We start from the raw sequence: 18,511 nt of genomic DNA, 5'->3' as shown, positions 1-18,511 counted from the left end.
TTGCTTCCATATTCTAAAACTGTCATTCAGTAAACAAAAGAAAAGGAAACTTATTTTGGCAAGTTCATTCGAAACAAGTAGACCGTTGAATCAAACTAGTGCAAATATAACATCTTTTAAAGACATTAGAATTTCACTTCAGTTTACGTGAAGAAAAAAAAAAATTGTATCAACTAGTGAGGCAACGATGGCCAATATTATCTGTTATTAAAATACAGTATTAAAAATGTCTGTCTATACAAAATAAATTATGAAATAAAAGTGGTTAGAGTCTTCTACAAAAGACAAAATAACCCATTCACAAATGTCAACATGAGGTATACCAGTAATCATCAGGAAGGCTTTAAAGCTGTCAGAGGATAAATCCTCAGCATTTTTTGATATCTGATAAAATAAATGGTGGTATCCATTATCATCTGTTATTTTAGCCAAAGATTTTTACTGAAATAGAATGTTTAATATAGGATACTAGCAAGTAAGGTTTGGCTCTGAATTTTGAAGCTTGTATTACCTCCTTGAAAGTGCAGTAACCTCAGTTCAGAGGTGGATCTTCACTGCTGTTCAGTTTAAGGAAAGCATAATTCATTTTAAAAGCCATTGGTCAAGTGGTGAAAATGTGTCAGAACATTACTTTTGAAAGAAAAGTTCCTAAATGGCACATCTCAAACTAGCTTGTGAGCATAGCTTTCTGGACTCAGAATAGAAATTTTCCACTTTGCCTCACTTAAAAAGCAAGATACATTTCAATTAGTGTTCATTCTGAGTTTCTTGTATCTTGGAATCTACTACAGTTACTGAAAATAGCTCAATCAAATTCACAATTCAGGGATTCTTTCTATGTTATAGAATTCATAGCTATTGTGATTTCTAGCTTCTGCAATGTCCTCCAGCATCCAGTTTTCCACTGTATTTCATGACAGGTATTTTTTTCTTCAGATAGGGGTGAGGAAATATTCCTAGTCATGTATTTAACCTCTTCTGTAGAATCAGCAGTTACAGGTTAATATATATATATATGTGTGTATATATATATTTATTCTTTTTTGCAGTTTTCAGACTGGATATGTTGGAGAAATTTATGGAACAGCTTTTTTTTTAAAGAGTTTCATCCAGGTTCCACATGATTGGAAATGTTAAAGTCATAATAAAGAGAGAACAAAGCAGGAAAGATCTGCTCAGAAGGACTATTTTAAAACAACTTCTGGTTGCAACAGGTATTGCCTATCTTGTGAGATGGCATTGAAATAAGACTGATTTCTGAATAAATAAGAGTAAGAGGAATACCTAGCACTTTTCCCTTCCTTTTGAAAGGAGTATGATATTCATACCTTAAGGGGTAGTAGGGGTTATAGTTAAACAGTTAAAAACTGTTAAACGAATTCATACGCTTAAAGAAACAATATTATAAACAGAACATTGCCGTGAGAGAGCACATGGAAGACAGAGTCTAGAAGACACTGAAAAATGGGAAGCTAGGTATGAAGCTCTATAGACCCAATCTGAAATTCTTTCTACAATGAAGTTCTCAGTACTAGGGTATGTGAGACTGGTACTTGTCTGTAGCAAGTGGAAATGAATTTGGAAACAGTGCAATCGATATACTTCTGTTTAAAAATGCTCTCCGTATCTTGTTCAGCCCTCTTAGAGCATTTGAGAAACATTACCATTCAGACATCCACCGTGTAAATTAGCAATTCCGTTTTCTCTAAAATAGAAAGCATTCGAGATATCTCTAAATATTTGGTGCTTTAGAGACATTATTTAATAGTTGTTCTACTTTCCCTAATATGAACAAGAAATTTCAATTCATACGTTCTCTGAAACTTCATAAGCGGGTTTCTATACTGTGTTTATGTGGCAAGGGTTTGGTACCAGGGGGCTACAGGGGTGGCCCCTGTGAGCAGAGCCCAGCAGCTGCCCCACATCAGACCAGAGCAAGCTCCAGTTGGCTCCAAAGGGACCTGCTGCTGGCAGAGCTGAGCCAGGGTGCAACACTGGGTGGGCCTCTGGGAGAGCAGAAAAAAAGAAGGAAAAAAAACAACTGCTGCACAACAGCAGCTGGGAGAGCGAGGAGTGAGAAGCAGCCCTGCAGCCCCCAAGGTCAGTGCAGCAGGAGGGCAGGAGGTGCTCCAGGCAGGCAGCAGCAGTTCCCCTGCGGCCTGTGGAGAGGCCCCTGGTGGAGCAGGCTGTCCCCCTGCAGCCCATGGGTCCCACACGGAGCAGATCTCCACGCTGCAGCCCGTGGAGGAGCCCCCGGTGGAGCAGGTGGATGTGGCCTGGAGGAGGCTGCGGCCCATGGAGAGCCCCCGCAGGAGCAGGCCCCGGGCCGGAGCTGCAGCCCGTGGAGAGGAGCCCACGCAGGAGCAGGGGTCTGGGGGGAGCTGCCGCCCGTGGGGGACCCGTGCTGGAGCAGTTTGCTCCTGGGGGATGGATGGACCCCGTGGTACGGAGCCGTGTGGGAGCAGTGCTTGAAGAGCTGCTGCCTGTGGGCAGCCCCCGCAGGCTCAGTTCGGGCAGGACGGCATCCCGTGGGAGGGACCCCACGGGGAGCAGGGGCAGGGAGGGACTGTGAAGGAGCGGTGGAGATGAAGCGTTAGTGACTGACTGCAGCCCCCATTCCCCGTTCCCCTGCGCCACATGGGGGGAGGTCCTTATTTCAACCCTTAAGCCCTTTCCACTGTATTTTCTCCTCTTTTTCCTTCGAGGAGGGGGAGTGAGAGAGTGGTTGTGGTGAAGTTCAGCTGCCCAGCAGGGTAAAACCACCACAGTTTCCCATCCTCTTTCTCATTACTTTCAAAGTAATTGGAGGGAGATCTGTTCATTGTGTTTTTTTGTCATGTAGTGAATGAATGCTGCACAATAGCTTCTGTCAGGTGTGGTTGTCATACCCAGTAGACCCATTTGCAGAACCTGTACCCTTGCTTAGGGTTTTTCTTAGTCTTTTACTTGCTTCTGTGAGGAAGCATTTATGGTTTACTTGCCTTCTTTGTGGTGAACAAGAGACTTACACGATGCCATTTAACATCCTTGCTGATCAACAATTCACATTGACCCTGAGAATGCCAGCAGCTGTAGTTACATGCTTTCATTGCTTAACAATTTAAAGGAACATAAATTTAATAGAAGATTGATCCAGAAAGTGACCATCTCCCTTTGCACAACACCTTCAGAATGAGAGATAATAATACCATGGGACTATAACTGTTGTCAAGGAAACATTTTGTTGTCTTACAATGAAATATCTTTTTTTAACCAAATCATATCACACCAACCTCCTACCTTTTCTCAGAAAAGAGCAGATAGGAAAGGATGAGAAAGAAATAATAAACATTTGAAGGTGTAAGATTTTTCTATTGTCACAGAAATTTTTGCTTTCTAACTAGAAAGAATAGACTTATTTAGTCATAGTAAAATTGATGCAGGAACACTTTTGTCTAAGAGAGCTATTCCCCAAGTGAAAGACCATGGTAAATGTCCTTTGACTTTGACATTATACACAGAGACTTTCTCTCAGTGATCGTATCATAGCACTTTTTCTTCATATAAAAATAGCAACCATAACATACTTGTCTATTGAACCTAAGATATCCTGACCTAAATTAGTAATGTTCTTAGTGAACAGAGAAAGGTTGACAGGTTTCAGTGATCGTATAAAGGCAAAGACATTTAAAGTAGCTAATTCAGTATTATTTAAACTTCAGCATGAATGGCTTGCTGTCAGATATTGTGTCATGCACTTATGACAGTAAAAAGGAAAAAAAGAAGGATCTTACAGATTTTTTTTCTGTATGCTCTACAGCTAACACTTCAATAGAAAAAGGATCTGTTAGAACAGTTTTCTGATAATTTTTGATCTATTTAGAAATTTAGCAGGAGTAAAAACAAATATAAATAATAACAACTGCATAAGAGTAGCTAAAAATGTGCTGCAACTTTCAAAAATGAATTTCAGCTTACCAAGTAACATAAAAAGTGGGTCTTCAACAATTTCTGGAGCATTACACTTCCAAAAATATCTTCTGTTCAGTATTGGATTTGAGCCTGCAGCATTCTGCGTGTTACATTCAGAACATAGCGCTGATTCATCCTAATTTAAAAATCAGATTCAAATGGCATATATTGTCTTAGGCAATGTTCTTCAAGGGAAGTAGTTAATGCATGCACAACCCACGTAGAGTATTCTATGTGCCACAAACTGTGCCATCCTATTACACCTAGAAAAGTAAGCAAAGTATTGGTTTATTAGAGAAATTCTCAGTAAACCATACAAGACCATGAAACACAGAAAAAAATATCACAGATGAAAATAGTGGATTCTCAGAGTGTATGTGCATGTGGACAATATTATGCTGGAGACCAGTGTGCACCTGTGGACAATGTGCTTGTTTTCTGTGTTCATGTAGGTGCTTTCTAAATGTAAGTCCTCATCAGTACTTTGGAAAACCAACACAACAAGGAATCTCCAATAATCAGTGTAAACACCCTAAGTTTGAAAAAAGCTGATGTCCCAGTACGAACAGTGACCATCCTGTTGATGAAATCAACAACTTTATATTTGGTCTCAAATTATTAGAGGACAGATAATGCATTACATTTTTCAAGTATATTTTGTAAAGGCATTTGAAATTCCCTAAACTAAAAGGAAGAGAAAAACTAGGAAATAGCTTTTCATTTGTTTCTTATGGTTGGTAGAGGAAATTTATAGAAGGGTTTATGTAAAAGCTGTTTGAAACAGAAAGAAAATTATTTCCACTCATAATTTTTGCCGAGTTGTTTCAATTAGTAGAAATGTAAACTCTATGAAATAGTATAGAACAAGTTTCTACCAAGAGTTTGTGACATTTTGCAAAATATATTCATTATTCAAAATTTAACCCAATGATTTATTGAAAATAATTCCTCCGCTTCAGTTCAGTCATAAACTATTCAGCAGAATAGTAAATGTAATGCATTTATTTCTATTGACTCTGGTCTCCTAGATGTGGGACTGTAATGCAAACTTATGATGCTCACTCACTTGTCTTCAACATTTGCATTTTAAAGAAAATAGGTTTCTAGCATTCTAGGAGGGTGGAAATTAAAAATCATGTTACAGTCACAAATTTAAAAGCCAAGACCATAAAAAAGAGCATACAGATCATGATACTTTAGTACTTAGAATTAGGACTACTGCAATGAGTCAAAAAGGCTGAGTCTTTTAGTATTAGGAAATGTTAGTCTTCCTTAAGATAATTTCATCATTACCAAGCGTGTGCTAATTTTTCATTTACTACCTGTCATCTCTGTGATATATTAATTTTTAAATAGTATGATATCACAGAAGCAAGCTTCTGAGTTTCACTTGATCAGCAACAGGACAGTACAGTCTTCAAGATTAACTTAATTGAATTATCTGGGCCCTCTTCAGTGCCACAGCAGCACTGTGAGAGGTCATCACAGAGGTCATATGGTGTAGAGGTCATCCAATACCTTTCACATACATACATTTCACCGTACATCAAGCTCTGATACATCCATATCGTCTTGTGGAGAAAGAAGCTCAGAACTAAAAGCATTATGGTTACCTTAGCATTCATACACTTGATAGCAAGCCTGGTTTGCCAGAAAAGCTTTCTAGTTTGTGCTCAGCAGTATCTTGACATATTGTGCTGCTTCTGATTCCTAACCAAATGTAATTCTGTAATTTAGTCCTTCCTGACAGACTTGTCATTTGGGAACATTTGGATTTTATTTTATTTTGAATTTATTTTTTTTCTGAACAAAGTCCCCCACCAAAAATTGCAAACTCGACATAATTAATATCTTCCTTAAGCTGTCACTGTTGATTAATCATTTGGTGAAGCTGCTAAAACAATGCCATAATACTTATACACCAGGTAAATACACAAAGGGAATAATAAATTATAAATAAGTAATAAAGGAATAAAGAATAAATGGTCTCACAAAAATTAGCTTGTACAAGAATATGAGATGCTAGAAATATAGAAAATGCTAGAAATGCTAGATAAGAAATTGTGAGTAAAGAAATCTAGCTGAGTTCAGAATTACTTACTCATTTCTCCAAAAATGTATCTCAGTGCTCTTTGGTGTTTTTTTGTTGTTATTGTTTTTTTTTTTTGAATACATTTTTCCCCAGTTCTAGCATGCTGTAAAAAACATGAAAATTAGGACTGATTAGTTCCTCATGGCCACAGTGTCCTATAATTGCAAATCCTTTAGTCCAGCTAGTGTCTAGGGTTTGTTGCTGTTGTTCTTTTTTTCCTGCAGATGGTCATGGAAGCACTTTCATGTCCTTTGTTTAGCTCTCAAATTATTCCAACATTCAGCCTAGCTGACAGGGATTCATTACAACTACATTACTGTTGCTTTTTTGTTATATAGGTAGTTATGTTATATTAAGGGAAAATGCAATTCCTGCCTACAGTATGTAGACTGTGAATATTAAGGGATTTATATAAAGTTGAATTTGTTGTAGCATTTCCTTCCCTGCTTTATGGAGCATACTTAACTCAGAAGCTAAAATACTACTTTTAGCATGAAAGCTCCTCCCATTTTTTTTTATCTGAAGACTGCAGTCAATGCACTATATGAAATCAGGTTTTTATTGTTTTATTTCTCAATGCCTAATCCCCAAATTTAACTTTGATTCAAAACTATTATATACCAGTTTAAATTTATTAGTTGTACCTATAAAGAACAATACTGTCAGTTCTGTAATACTTAGTGATAAATTGCTTGTAGTATTTATAGTTGACAATAATTTTTGGATTCTGAAAAAAATGCCCTTGCTACTAAAGCCAATTTTCAGCTGTAGCCAGAGGCTCTAAGAGCATATATCTTTATGATTCAGAAGCAACTGTAGCCCATGAGTGTTTGGATCAGTTATTGGAAAAACTAAAGTTAAACAAAACTTTTTTTAAGAAAAAAAGTTTAATTAGTAAGGGCTATTTGTATGTATGCTGTGGAGGCATGAGCTTATGCATAAGCATGAAGGTAAACACATTCCTTCTCAGAAAGAGCAGTCAGGCATTGGAAGGGGTTGCCCAGGGAAGTAGTGAAGTCACCATCCCTGGGGGTGTTCAAGGAAAGGTTGGACGTGGTGCTTAGGAACATGGGTAGTAGGGTGATGGTTGTACCAGATGATCTTGAAGGTCTTTTCCAACCTTAATGATTCTATGATTCTATGATATGCTTCACAGAAGTGAAGAAGTTTTGAAATGCTGTCTAGGAAAAGAGTTTTGCCACAAAAGCTTGTAATTTCCTAAAAAAAAAAAAAAAATTCATCTGGAAGAATTCAGCCTAACAGATCTGGTCAGCATAAGACCTGAACTAGAATCAAGCAAATGAGGGGTAGAAGACAGTGGGCCTGTTTTGTCATGCTGAAGTGTAGGGTTTGAATAGCTTTTCTTATTCCTTTTTCCATTTTTCTTAATCAACTAAAAGTAGAAAGCACACAGAATTCTGTTTAGAGTCCTATTTGCAGTTGTCAATTTAAACTTTGAAAGAAAATTTAGAGACTACAGAATATTTTAGGCTTCATTCTCTATTTTTTTCTCTCTAGTTTGAAAAAAAAAAAGGTTAGTAATCAGATGCATTCTTTATTCTTTATTTGTAGAAAATGGATTATGATACTTGACTCGTGAATTATATTAAAATGAAAAACATTAGGAAAATGGATTACGATACTTGAAATACTTGGATTATGATATTCAGGTATACCAAAATTACAATATTTACAGGTTTTATACAAATTAAATTGTTCTAATGAATGTCATGCTTTGACAATTTACAGGTTTATGCTTCAAAAAAATCTTGCAAAGTGCATTAATAGGTTTATCTTAGCACAACTGTAAGTCCTGAATACAAATGTCCCCATCTATTTTCACAGTCAACAGAAATGAAATCTATTACTGGGTAGAACAGAAACTGAGAATTGCAACAGAAATTGTACGAAAATACAGGTTGTTTATTCATCTGCTTCAGTTCATTCAGCTCTGCCCTAGCAGGTCTGCTAGATCATTTAGAAGTTCTGGTGATCTCAAGAATACCAAATAGCTCCAAATACCAGGACTCTGTAGTAGCAACAAAAACTTGACCTAGAACACCATGCAGGTGTTCACAAGGTTTCTGAAATGATCAAGAAAAGGTGCTGCTAAATGCTTTAACTAGATTTTGGAACTTGATACTAAATAAATTTTACACTGCCTGTAGCTCCTGAGCATTATCAAAGGCCTCTTTTTTCCCCTTTTCATATGCCAAAATGCTTCAGGTCTCCATGTAGGAAGTGTTTTAATTCGTGCTGGAGCTTTTAAATAGAGTTATGACATACTGATTTTTGGAAAAAAAAAAAAGAAGAAAAAAAAACATAAATAGTACTAAATTCTGAGAAGTATCTTTGAATGTTTAACAACTAGCAGGTTGAGGTAAAAAAAAAGAAATGGTACTACTTATATTTCACAAAGTATTTTTAATGGTGGTCCTTCAAAGCATTTAATCCAACCGTAAGTTGGTAACTGAGAAGTGTTCACATTTTGAAGACAGAAATAAACAAAAGCAACATACTACTGTGTGAGAAAATTAATTATTTGAATGCTGCAAAGGATTATTCCATTGGTGATTACTTCTCAAAGTTAGGGTATGGCAAATGATTAGAACTAAAAAAAGGCAGTACCTACATGTGCAACTGCCTGACTATTCTCTACCAAGTAGTTCTTCGTATTGTAAGACATGATTAATCTTTGTACAAGTTAGTACTACTTTCATAGGGAAGAGTTATGGCCATGGCAAGAAAGAGGCAGCAAGCAGCAGGCAGGCAACGCTTGGCTGAGCCAGTTGATGCAGTCTCTGCCTAGACATACAAGAAAAAGCGCTCGCAAAAATTGTACTTTGTCTTTCCTCATCAGTTTCAATAATTTTTTTCCATTTGTGGATTAATTGACCTCAGATATATCCTCACCCCCATTTGTTGTTAGATTCTGTATTTCGGTTGTTATGTATTCTGAAAAGGTGTATGAGAACACACTGTGTCTCAGGCAGGGAGGGGATCACATTTAGGAAGGCTTAAAGTATCCATGTTCTTTGGTCATCCAAGGACTTACATGGCTGTGCAATATTCTATATAGGTGCATTTTACTCCTCTTCTGGTAAGTTTTGTTCTCTTCTTGCAGAGATGGTTGTGGAAGCAGACAGCCTTTTTAACATTTAGTTTTTGGTTCTTTTTATGCTAGATAGACAAGAAGAAAGTTGTGGTCCAAAATTAAAACTAGACAAACCTGTGAGGATCAGCAAGACGGGAAAAACCTTTAAAGTGTAGGTAGGGATTTTGGTGATAGGAAATTTGTTTACAAAGTCTATCTGCTTGGCCTGACTTCATTTTGAATGCAGTTTGACTGGGAGATTTCCTAATTTCTAATTCTAGCTGAAATTCAGGTTCCTTTTCATGTTTACATGCCCTAAATGTGAAGACCTTGAATTAGAATACTGACCCAGTATTAAGGAAGAAATAGAGTTTAAGCTTGGGCATATTCATTGTGAATGCCAGCCTATTAGAAACATCTTTGGAAATGTAAGAGAAAGTTCAACAACCATGTAAACATTGCCTGGATTCCCATATTTTAATTAGTTACTAAACTTGTTGTGGTAAATGGTTGTTCCAAATTCTCTTTTGGAAAATGGCATAGAAGAAGGAGCCACAGTAGTGAATACAACAGGAAAACATTTCCTAGTGTTCTCTATTATCCTTACTATTGTCACAGATCTTTAGAGAGTATTTTGGCAAAGAAACCAGCTACAATCGAGAGATGCAGACTGAGTTTGTAGAGCTATGAATTAAAAATTGAATGTAAGATTCAAACGCCCCAAAAAAAGCCTAACAGTATGCAGATGTTTGTATTTCACAATATCCTTTGAGTGCTCTTATCACTCTTAACTACAGTGGGGAGGGAGGGCATATATAAAATTTATATCTTGTCATGTAATGCCAAAAGCATTTTCAGTTGTCTGGAGGAAGTACAATGTGTAACTGAATGACTTTAGACAGCAAGCTGTTATTTGTTCTATTTATTGATATTACTTCCTAAAATAAGGGGTTAAGGCCATTAACCTAAGCCATAATCTATTGGAGCATATTCTTAGGCTAGCAAAAAGAAGATGAAAATGTTTTCATGAGGCTGTCTTTGTTTAACTCAACTTTGTAACTGTCTTGTGTAACAGAGCCTGGACGTCATAGTGGTGCAATAAATAATAAATGTTGGATTAAAATTGTGACATAAGTGCCCTCTTCAAAGACACTCTGAGCCAAGCTAGAATTACTACATTGAATAGTAGTTTAAAATAGGAGAGCAAGCCAAAGAGAAGAAACACTCTCTCTGACAGCAGAGGTTTACCTACCCTCCTACAACTATGTTTCAAGAGACTGGAGGAAAAAACAATCAGAAAGCATTTCGCCATGGGAAAAAAAGAAATCCTTCATGCGTAAAGAATGAAGGTCAGTGGCTGGAGTTTCCCAGGTCCCTTGCTGCTTTTTTCTGGTGTGAACTCACTCCAGAGCTGTTTACATCTCTCAGCTGAGCTGAGTAAGATAGTAAGACTATGCTGCTGAATCTCTCCAGTGGGCCCAAGTTCATGCACCACGTAGTTCAAAAACACAGGAGTTACCTGGGTATCGTGCATATATCCATGAATATACCAGAAGAAAAGGCAACAAGATTTTACTGGTGGGAACTTGGGAAACGGAGGAATTTATGTGTAGTTAGATGATGTTGCTAAGCAGACATTAGTTTAATCTTCAGCAAGATAGGATCTGAATGCAAAACAGTGTTTTCTGCAATGTAGAGGTGTCCAGTGTACAGGACTTTTGTTTTAAGAAAACGGCTGCAGATTCTCTAATAATAATAATTTACTCAACTTTTTGCATATTTTGTTTTCAAAAGTAGTTTGAAGTATGGAATTTAATGGGAGTTTAAAAGCATATGCAGATCCTTCATTAAACAATTAGTTGAACACACATGTAGCTTCAGTCACAGATTACATTGCACTTTGCTAAATTTAAGCATGAGGTTAGTATTTGAATCCTTAAGCTAAGATATAAATACTTTGTTAAACTGAAGGCAAACAAGGTGAAAACATCCTCCAATAAATTCATGGGAATTCAAATATTTGCTTCAGTGGACCATAACTCTAAAAAAGATGTAGAAATGGAATTTAGAACAGTCAACGCAATGAGGAATGGGGCAATCCAAATGAACTCTGAGACCTGCACCAAAATCTTTATTTAAACTCCAGTAAAAGTTGGTGGAGGATGTGTATTTGAAAAAGTTACTAGATAAAACAGTAAGTGAAAGGAATGTGCCAACAAAATGTCTTTTTTTTTGTCTTCTGCAATAAAGGAAATGAATGATAGTAGCACAAAAGTTATAATAGAATACACCATCCATCAAGAAAGCTCTAAAAAATACATTGTAGGGAACAATCATGCAGTGGCAGGGGAATGAATTAGATGACAAAAAGAAAATTCATTTGAAATACCTGAAATGAGCTTTTGTTCTTATTTGCTAGAGCTGGAACAGAAGAAACTGCATATATTAAAATAAGAAAAGTATTGCCATCACATAAGCAGAGTCAATTCAGATGTACTTCAGCTTGTGACTGTTTCAGAGGTCACTCAACAATTCTTAAGGATGAGTGAGACATTACAAAATAAATAATAAAAACAATAATAATAAGAAGAATAAAGTATACAGTAGTAATTTTTACGAAAAAGGAAGTTTTGTGTGTGGTGTTTTGTTTTGTTTTGGTTTGTTTTTTTTGTTTGTTTGCTTGGTGTTTTGTTATTGTTAATTTTTAAGAAAAAAAAAATCTACAAACCTCTCTCTGTATTTTCTGGCTACCTCAGTTAAATATGTAGACTTTACATATACCTGAGGGGAGGAGATGTTCAGCCCACTATCTATGAGCACTTTGGGATCTTTCACAAGCAGCAACACCTTTTAAATAGATATTTGCTCTTAGGAAGCGAAACTGAAGACAGACTATAGAATTCTGGAGAGATGGGAGTTTTGATTCTCTAACTTGGGGTGATGTCTTACTCTGAAAGTGACTCCAGTAGGAAGACTGCAACAGCAGTGCTTTTCACCAGAACCTCTATGATGTGTATGAAAGCAAATCTGCTCAGTATCTTTGATTTCTGTTTGGCTATTTTTTGCTTGACAGACAGTTAAGGAGCAAAGATGTAGCTTCTTATTCAAGTCATAAGAGTGGTAGGCAATAATTACATAAAGAACTGAAAAGAAAGAAAAATAACCATATCTTCTTAAAAACATAATTCATTGTGATGAGGGAAACAAAACGTATTTCAAGAAAGTTGTTCCTTGAAGAATGAAAATTTACAGGTAATTGTAGTGTGGATGACCGTGGAGCAAGGTTGGTCAGGCAGCAGCTGGAGCTGGGCTGCTGCTTAGAGGGACAGGACAGGAACGGTAAGGGACTCCAGCACTGGAAGTGCCCCCACTGGCAGTGCGCAGCAGATCTTGCAGCACCTGTGCAGAGTGAGCAGAGCTGAGTGCTGATAATAGGGTCTGTCACTATCCCTAGTGAAGTGATGATCCAGGTTCAGGGTCTAAGCATGGAGTCCAGTCAGGAGCAGGAATAGATAGGAATGGAGACAGCTGTAAGAAAGGCCACAACTTTGGGCCATCCAGAGATGGGACTGGGGAGTAGCACTCTTACAATAACACTTGGGCAGGGACTGATGGCCTCAGACTGAGACAAAATGGGGATCCATTGTGTAGGGTTCATGAATGGGGGTCCAACATAGGACTGGGCAGGGTCATTAAGGCTTGTTAGTGTCCTCAGGGCTCTGGATTTTTAGCAAATTTTGAGGATGGTGCTGACAAGTAAGTGTAAACTTCTACTGCTGAGCTAACCTGAGCTAATCACTCTCTTCAAAAGGGAAATGAGCAGAATCATTCTCACCCTAAAGCAGAATTGTAACAAAGGTAAGGAGCAGATGACTAACAGCAGCAACTAGATTTCATAAAGATTTCCACCTTGCAGAGATCCAAAATGAGGTGAGATGACCAGATTGTCAAATTATGTACTATATAGCAGTATAGCAATTCGCCGTAAATCCTACTAAGTACCATGACTATAAAATTAGAAGTGTCTTGCTACGTTTTTTGCAATGTGAAAAACACAAGTATTTTGCTAACTGTCAGGAATGACACTGTTTGAGTCTTTTGAAGTTGACTGGAATTTTGAGATCATGTAATTTAATTAGTGTAGTTTTTCTTTTAAATCAGCAGAGGTTCAAATAAAAATATGTTATAATAATATAAGTTTAAAAATATGTAATAAATAAAATAGCTAGGTTAGACTGTGTAGTAAAATACAAAGAGTGAATTAGTCTTGTATAACTGAACAGCATTTTATCCAGACATTAGTGTCATGAAAGATCTGACATGAGTGGTCAGAAAAGAAAAGCACAGAATAGATACAGATCCTGGTTTGAGTTACGCTGGCATAACGCTCTTTAAAATCCAATTAAGAAAGTGCCACTTGCTTCTCATGTTCAATTTTCCTTTTAACACAAAACTAAAATATTCATTCATTTACATTGGCTGTTAGCTAGCAAATCTCTGAGAGGTTTCTTATTATTATTCTTTCTTAGAAGTAAATGCTGTTGCTGATTGGGGTAGCTCTTACTGTGGAGGCATAGGGGTCCTTCCCCACAATTACTTTATAAACCTCAGTAAGACACATTAAACTTCATTCCTTGTCATCAGATTTCATCTGAATAGCAACATGCAATGCCAATGTAATCTATTAGAGAAATCATACAGAAACTTGCAACAGTAAGTAACAAGTTTTCATAGATACATAGGTATATGTTTTACTGATTATAGTCTGCAGCAAAGTTTTTGCTTGAAATTCCTCAACAGTAGAAGTCCATTGCTGCAGACCACTGTTCTGCTTTGAGAGTCACCATCCATGAAAAACATTAAAGTGTCAGCATGATGTGGATTTATATCTGTTCTCCACTGGTTCAGCTACACAGTCTCATGAAGGATTTAAACAGCAACAAGTATCTGAATTAAAATAGCGAGGCTGTGGGAGAAATTCACTTTTCCTTCAGGATAACTCACAAGTCTTCAGTTCACTTAAAACACATTTTTGTTGGACAAAGAGTATCCCCTTTCTCGTCTCTGAACTGTATCCTTTTACCCTGTTTTCATCCTTTTCCCATCTATTTATTTCCCTTTCTCTCTCCATTTCTGTACTCCTAGTCTCGCTTACAGTGAATCTCCTTTTGATCCTCTTAATAGATCTTTATGTGTCTTTCCGTTCTGCAGCTGCAGAAATTGTAATAAACTCTGACCTTCATGAGGATTTCCCTGACATTTGCCCTTTCTGTTTCTTTGTTTCACAAGTCCATCCATTTTCCTTTTTTTTTTTTTTTAAATCACAGAATAGATGGGGTTGGGGGACCAATGGAGTGGGGATGGAAGGGACCTCTGAAGATAATCTAGTCCAACCCCCCTGCCGAGCAGGATCACCTAGAGCACATTGCGCAGGATGGCATCCAGGCAGGTTTTGAATATCTCCAGAGAAGGAGACTCCACAACCTCTCTGGACAACCTGTCCCAGTGCTCTGTCACCCTCACAGTAAATAAGTGCCCCTCATATTCAGCCGGAACCTCCTGTGCTTCAGTTTGTGCCCATTGTCTCTCGTCCTGTCGCTGGGCACAACTGAAAAGAGACCAGCTCCATCCTCTCGACATCCTCCCCTCAGATATTTATATACATTAATAAGGTCTCAATAACGTTCTTTTGGGTTTATTTTTTTGCTCCTGATTTTATTCTTTGATGTTATCAAGAAGACACATTTTTTTTGAATTGTGTCAAACATCTGAAACTTCATCTGATGAAGTTCATTATGATATTTTAATCTCCTTGATTATTGAAGTTACTTTGTTTCCCCTGCTTCCTAACTTGTTTTGTAAGCATCAACTCCTCTCCTTATTTGCCCCCTTGTGGTTTTGTTTGTTTTTTTGTTTGTTTTCCACTGCATGATCTTACATGGAGGCACCAAAATCAAGGAAAGCCTCCAAAAATCCCAAATGATCTCCCAAATCTTTAGTTTGTTTTCAGCAATTCAAACACAACAGGTGGAGGAAGCAGAGCAAACATCATGTCATTTATCTAACCTACCTGATTAACTATTTTAATTTGCTATCTTGAGCATCACATCAGAGCAGCTGCAGATGAATTTTGGTGACACAGTAGGGGTGTATTACTTGGTAAGTGTGAAATAACAGCTGAAGGGGAAAAGAGCATTTCTAGTTTAAACACAAACCGCAAAACTAATTATTATCAAGCTCAAGAAACTTGACCTAATCAACAGATACACATTTCTGGTACCAATATTTTAGGTAAGAAAGTGTTTCCTTTGACAAACATGACAAATCCTTTACATTATTTTCTTGTCTTGGCTCTGCTGTGTGAAAACAACAGCAGAATTACCATGAAGCTATATGGAAAGCCTGTTCGTATACTGGGATGTGGAGGGCACTCAGGTGGATCCCCTGAGGGGGGGAGTGGCAGTCCAGACAGGTGACTGTGTGGAGCTCTGGAATCTGGAGACCTGGGTCCTGAGGGAAGAGAGGGCTGTCATGGGTGCAGGTGTGCCCTGCTTAAGGAACTCCTCGAGCAGGTGGCTGGGCTGCAGGGAGAAATCGGGGCTCCCAGGAGTCTCTGAGGGTGACAGATAGGAGGTGTCAACCTGCCCCTGCTGATGCCCAGCAGCCCCCTCCTAAGTCCCTGCAAGGGGTAGTAGCTGACTCAGCCGATCACATGCAGGACAGAGAGCTTCACCGCCCACAAGAGAAAAGGGGCTGGACCCTCGTCTCAGCTCGAAGCAGAAAGAGACATTTGCCCCCTACACCCACGGTGCCACCAACCCCCACGGTGTCCCTGGGTAATAGATTTGAGGCTCTCAGGGAAGAAAAGGAAGAGGTTGAGGGTCTGGACAGTAGTCCGAACCTGGGAAGCAACCCTGAGAAGCATGTCAAGACTGGGGGAAATACTGAGCATAGGGATCGGGGCCGGACGGAGCACTGCATCACAACCATTGCCACAAAAAAAAGAGCGGAGAGTTTTAGTGATCGGAGACTCCTTGCTGAGCGGCACTGAGGCTCCCATTTGTTGCCCAGATAACCTATCCAGAGAGGTGTGCTGTCTTCCTGGGACACGTGTCAGAGACATTAGGAAGGCTCTGCCACAGCTCATTAAACCGGAGGACTACTATCCTCTTGTTGTCATTCAGGTTGGATCCCAGGAATCTGCAACTAGAAAAAGGAGGAATATTAAAAAGGACTTTGCATCCCTGGGAAAGTTGTTGAAGGGATTGGGGGTGCAGGTAGTGTTCTCCTCTGTCCTCCCGCTGGGTGACCAGGACCCAGAAAGAAGGAGAAGAACGGGACAGGTGAACGACTGGCTGAGGAGGTGGTGTCTGGACCAAGGATTTGGGTATTTCGATTTTGGGCAGTCCTTTGAGAAGCCGGGTATGTGGGCTGCTGACCGACTCCAACTCAGCAAGTGGGGCACAAGTGTGTTTGGGAGCAAGCTCTCTGGGCTGATTAACAGGGCTTTAAGCTAGGGTTTTTTTTTTTGACGGGGTAAGGGAGGGGAGCTAAAAGTGACAGAGAAGGGCTGGGGGAAGTTGTCACTGCTGTCACTGTTGAAGATAGTAGGGAAAAACCTCTGAGTTGTCCCACAGGATTGTCTGAGGGCTCCTCATAGAAGGTAATGATCCCGATACCCCGTCCAGAATCTTCTTCTTGCATCCCTCCAGGGGTAACTGTGCCTGCTGCTTCCCTAAAGTGCCTGTATACCAATGCATGGAGCATGGGAAATAAACAGGATGAGCTCGAGATCTGTGTTCAGTCGCAGGACCACGATCTCGCTGCAATCACAGAGACGTGGTGGGACAGCTCGCATGACTGGAACGCTGTCATGGAGGGCTACGTCCTTTTTAGGAAAGACAGGCTGGGGAAGCGGGGGAGGTGGGGTTGCCATTTATGTGAGGGAACAATTAGAGTGTACCCAGCTCCATGTAGGGGAGGGTGAAGGACAAGTGGAGAGCTTGTGGGTGAGAATTAAGGGGTGGGCTGGTGTGGGGGACACTGTTGTGGGGGTGTACTACAGGTCACCAGATCAGGAGGAGGAGGTCGATGAGGCCTTCTACAAGCAGCTGGTAGTAGCCTCATGATCACGGGCGCTGGTCTCATGGGGGACTTCAATTGTCCAGACATCTGTTGGGTAAGCAACTCAGCCAGGCACGCGCAGTCCAAATGGTTCTTACAATGCGTTGAAGACAATTTTCTGACGCAGGTGGTGGAGGAGCTGATGAGGCGGGGGGTGCTTCTGGACCTTGTCCTTACCAACAGGGATGGGCTTGTTAGCGATGTGAAGGTTGGGGGCAGCTTGGGATGCAGCGACCATGAGATGGTGGAGTTCAAGATGGAACTTGGTGGAAGAAGTAAGGCTAAAAGCCGGCTTGCTACCCTGGAATTTCAGAGAGCCAACTTTGACCTCTTCCGGGACCTGCTTGGGAGTATCTCATGGGCTAGGTTGCTAGAAGGCAAGGGTGCTTGTGAGAGCTGGGCAACATTTAAACAGCACTTCTTCCAAGCATCAGTGCATCCCTAAGAGTAGGAAATCGGGGAAGGGGGGCAGGAAACCTGCATGGATGAGCAAGGAGCTCATTGGTAAGATCAAAAGGAAGAGGAAGGTCTATGAAATGTGGAAAAAGGGCCTGTCCTCTTGGGAGGAGTATAGAAGTGTTGTCAGGGCCTGCAGGGACGCGACAAGGAAGGCTAAAGCCCACCTAGAGATGAGGCTCGCAAAAGAGATAAAGGATAATAAGAAGGTTTTTTTTAAGTATGTAAACAGTAAAAGGAAGACTAGGGATAATGTGGGTCCCTTGCTGAATGAGGGGGGTGTCCTGGTAACGGGAGACGCCGCGAAGGCGGAGATACCGAATGCTTTCTTTGCTTCAGTCTTTGCTTCAAGGACTCCCCCCCCCAGTACTCCTCGACCCTGGCGGGAGGAGAAAGGGTCTGGGAAATGGAGGGCTCCCCCCTGGTTGACGAGAGAGTGGTTCAGGAGCGTCTGAGTGGGCTCAATGCACACAAATCCATGGGTCCCGATGGGATGCATCCACATGTGCTAAAGGAGTTGGCAGAGGTGATCGCCGAACTGCTCTCTATCATCTTTGAAAGGTCCTGGAGAAGAGGAGAGGTGCCTGAAGACTGGAGGATAGCCAATGTCACTCCGGTCTTCAAGAAGGGCAAGAAGGAGGATCTGGGAAACTACAGGCCAGTCAGTCTCACCTCTGTCCCTGGAAAGGTGTTGGAACAGTTTGTTCTGGATGCCATCTCCAAGCAATTGGAAGAGAAGAAGGTTATGAGGAGTAGTCAGCATGGATTCACCAAGGGGAAGTCGTGTTCGACCA

General features: G+C 39.8%; 1 protein-coding gene across 25 annotated transcripts in view; it reads left to right on the top strand.

The window, feature by feature from the left end:
* Window positions 1-18,511, top strand: part of STS (steroid sulfatase) — a 120,667-nt gene that overhangs the window by 87,597 nt on the left and 14,559 nt on the right. Inside the window, exon 11 of one of the 25 annotated variants that reach the window (XM_083829023.1) lies at window positions 1,050-1,246. The exons of the other annotated variants lie outside the window; for them this stretch is intronic. Within the exon in view, the coding sequence (XP_083685149.1) occupies window positions 1,050-1,099 (50 nt within the window). The 3' untranslated portion in view covers window positions 1,100-1,246. Of the gene's footprint in view, window positions 1-1,049; window positions 1,247-18,511 lie in introns of those variants that run through there. 25 annotated transcript variants of the gene reach the window in all.

The sequence above is a fragment of the Anser anser genome (assembly GCF_964211835.1).
Source record: "Anser anser genome assembly, chromosome: 1".
Classification (NCBI taxonomy): domain Eukaryota; kingdom Metazoa; phylum Chordata; class Aves; order Anseriformes; family Anatidae; genus Anser; species Anser anser.
Note: the sequence above shows the minus strand (reverse complement) of the source record. Positions and strands in the feature narration are given on the sequence as shown.